Source organism: Coturnix japonica, chromosome 10 (assembly GCF_054131305.1).
Source record: "Coturnix japonica strain WE chromosome 10, WE-NBRP24, whole genome shotgun sequence".
NCBI lineage: Eukaryota > Metazoa > Chordata > Aves > Galliformes > Phasianidae > Coturnix > Coturnix japonica.
This window is the reverse complement of record NC_140672.1, coordinates 20,294,030-20,295,958: the sequence shown is the minus strand read 5'-3', so window position 1 is coordinate 20,295,958 and position 1,929 is coordinate 20,294,030. Positions and strand designations below refer to the sequence as shown.

General features: G+C 46.1%; 1 protein-coding gene across 1 annotated transcript; it reads right to left on the bottom strand.

Annotated features, from left to right (window-relative positions):
- Positions 1-502: 502 nt before the first annotated feature.
- On the bottom strand, positions 503-1,595 carry LOC107307242 (olfactory receptor 14C36-like). The gene has a single exon (XM_085510699.1). It carries the CDS (start codon positions 1,593-1,595, stop codon positions 630-632), a length of 966 nt encoding a protein of 321 aa, XP_085366825.1. The 3' UTR covers positions 503-629.
- Positions 1,596-1,929: the final 334 nt, after the last annotated feature.

The window sequence follows — 1,929 nt, the reverse complement described above, 5'->3', positions numbered from 1 at the left end:
CGTGACTTCTTTCCCTCTCCACAGACCATCCTGGAGGCAGTGACCACCTCTGTGTACAAAATGGAAGAAGCCCTGGAAGAAGCTTGGAAACTTCTGACATGATAACACACATCCAAGAACTTGTTGTGTGCAGGGAAATGAATTTCCTCACAGGAAATGAGGAGAAGGGACCTGACAACCAACGTGCAAACCAGCTGCTGCTGCTGGACTCTCAGAGGCACTGACACGTGATCCTGAAAACACAGACCCCGTCCAGGAGCCCAGGGATGGCCCATCAGCTGTTGCAGCCTGAAGCCATTGCACAGTTTGATGAACATCCGTGTGCTTCCTGCTGGACTGTGGGTTTCTGAGAACGTCTGACCAGTACAGGTCCTGAAACGTCTCATAAGAAGAACAGAGAGAGTGACGGCATTTCATTTATTCTGGTAAGGTTCACAGAGAGCCTTGTACATTATGTACAGTGTGTCTAGGCTACACTACAATGGTACAAGGTGAACAGGAATTGGTTTCAATAATGACTTAGTAGTGAAAAGATTACAGTATTTTTAAAGAAGAATAAGAATAAATTACACAGGTAAAATGGCACAAAACAAACAATAAAGGAAAGCTTGATTCAGTAAAGAGCTGCATTACAAGCCATGAATTCCAAAAGATGGGCAGTTCACTGCTTTTGAAAGAAATTTGGTCATCACTTTCCTCACTGCATCCTTCACCTCCCTGTTCCTCATGCTGTAGATGAGCGGGTTCACTACTGGAGACACCACCGAGTACAGAAGTGCCAACATCAGGTCCATGGATGGGGAGGAGATGGAGTGGGGCTTCATGTAGGCAAAAATGGCAGTGCTGACAAATAGGGTGATGACGGCCAAGTGAGGGAGGCATGTGGAGAAGGCTTTGTGCCGTCCTTGCTCAGAGGGCATCTTCAGCACGGCCATGAAGATCTGCACATAAGACACAACAATGAAAACAAAGCACCCAAAGCCTAAACTGACACTAAAAATGAGAAAAACAACTTCCCTGATGTAGGACCCAGGGCAGGAGAGCCTGAGGATCTGGGGGATTTCACAGAAAAACTGGTTCAAAACATTCCCTTTGCAGAGAGGCAGTGAAAACGTACTGGCAGTATGCAGTAGGGAATTGATAATTCCAGTGCCCCAGGCAGCTGCTGCCATGGTGGCACAAGCTCTGCTGTCCAGGAGGGTCCCATAGTGCAGGGGCTTGCAGATGGCAACATAGCGGTCATAGGACATGATAGTGAGAAGGGAACACTCTGCTGAGAGGAAGAAGACAAAGAAAAAGAGCTGTGCAACACATCCTGCGTAGGAGATGGCCCTGGTGTCCCAGAGGGCATTGGCCATGGCTTTGGGGAGAGTGGTGGAGATGCATCCCAGGTCAAGGAGGGCCAGGTTGAAGAGGAAGAAGTACATGGGGGTGTGCAGGCGCTGGTCGCAGACTACGGCTGTGCTGATGAGGCCGTTGCCCAGGAGGGCAGCCAAGTAGATACCCAGCAAGAAACAGAACTGCAGGAGCTGCAGCTGCCGTGTGTCTCCCAACACCAGGAGGAGGAATTCACTGATGGAGCTGCTGTTGGACATCTTCTAGTTCTGGGCTTGGAGTCCTGCTCAGAGTGCAGAAGATAATGACAAGTCCAGACAATTCTCAGAGACACTCCTTCTGCTATACTGTACTATACTATACTTATATATATATATATATACTTATATATATATATATACTTATATATATATATATACTGTGCTATACTATCCTTTGGAAAATGATCATTTAACTCCAGAACTTGAATTTATATTCATGAATATGAACCATACCTTAAAGAGTAGAATATTAGGAAAGTCTTACTTTCTTCTCATTTCCTAATCATATCCCATACTCCTGAATATTTTCCTCTTTATTGCAGCTGCTCTTAGA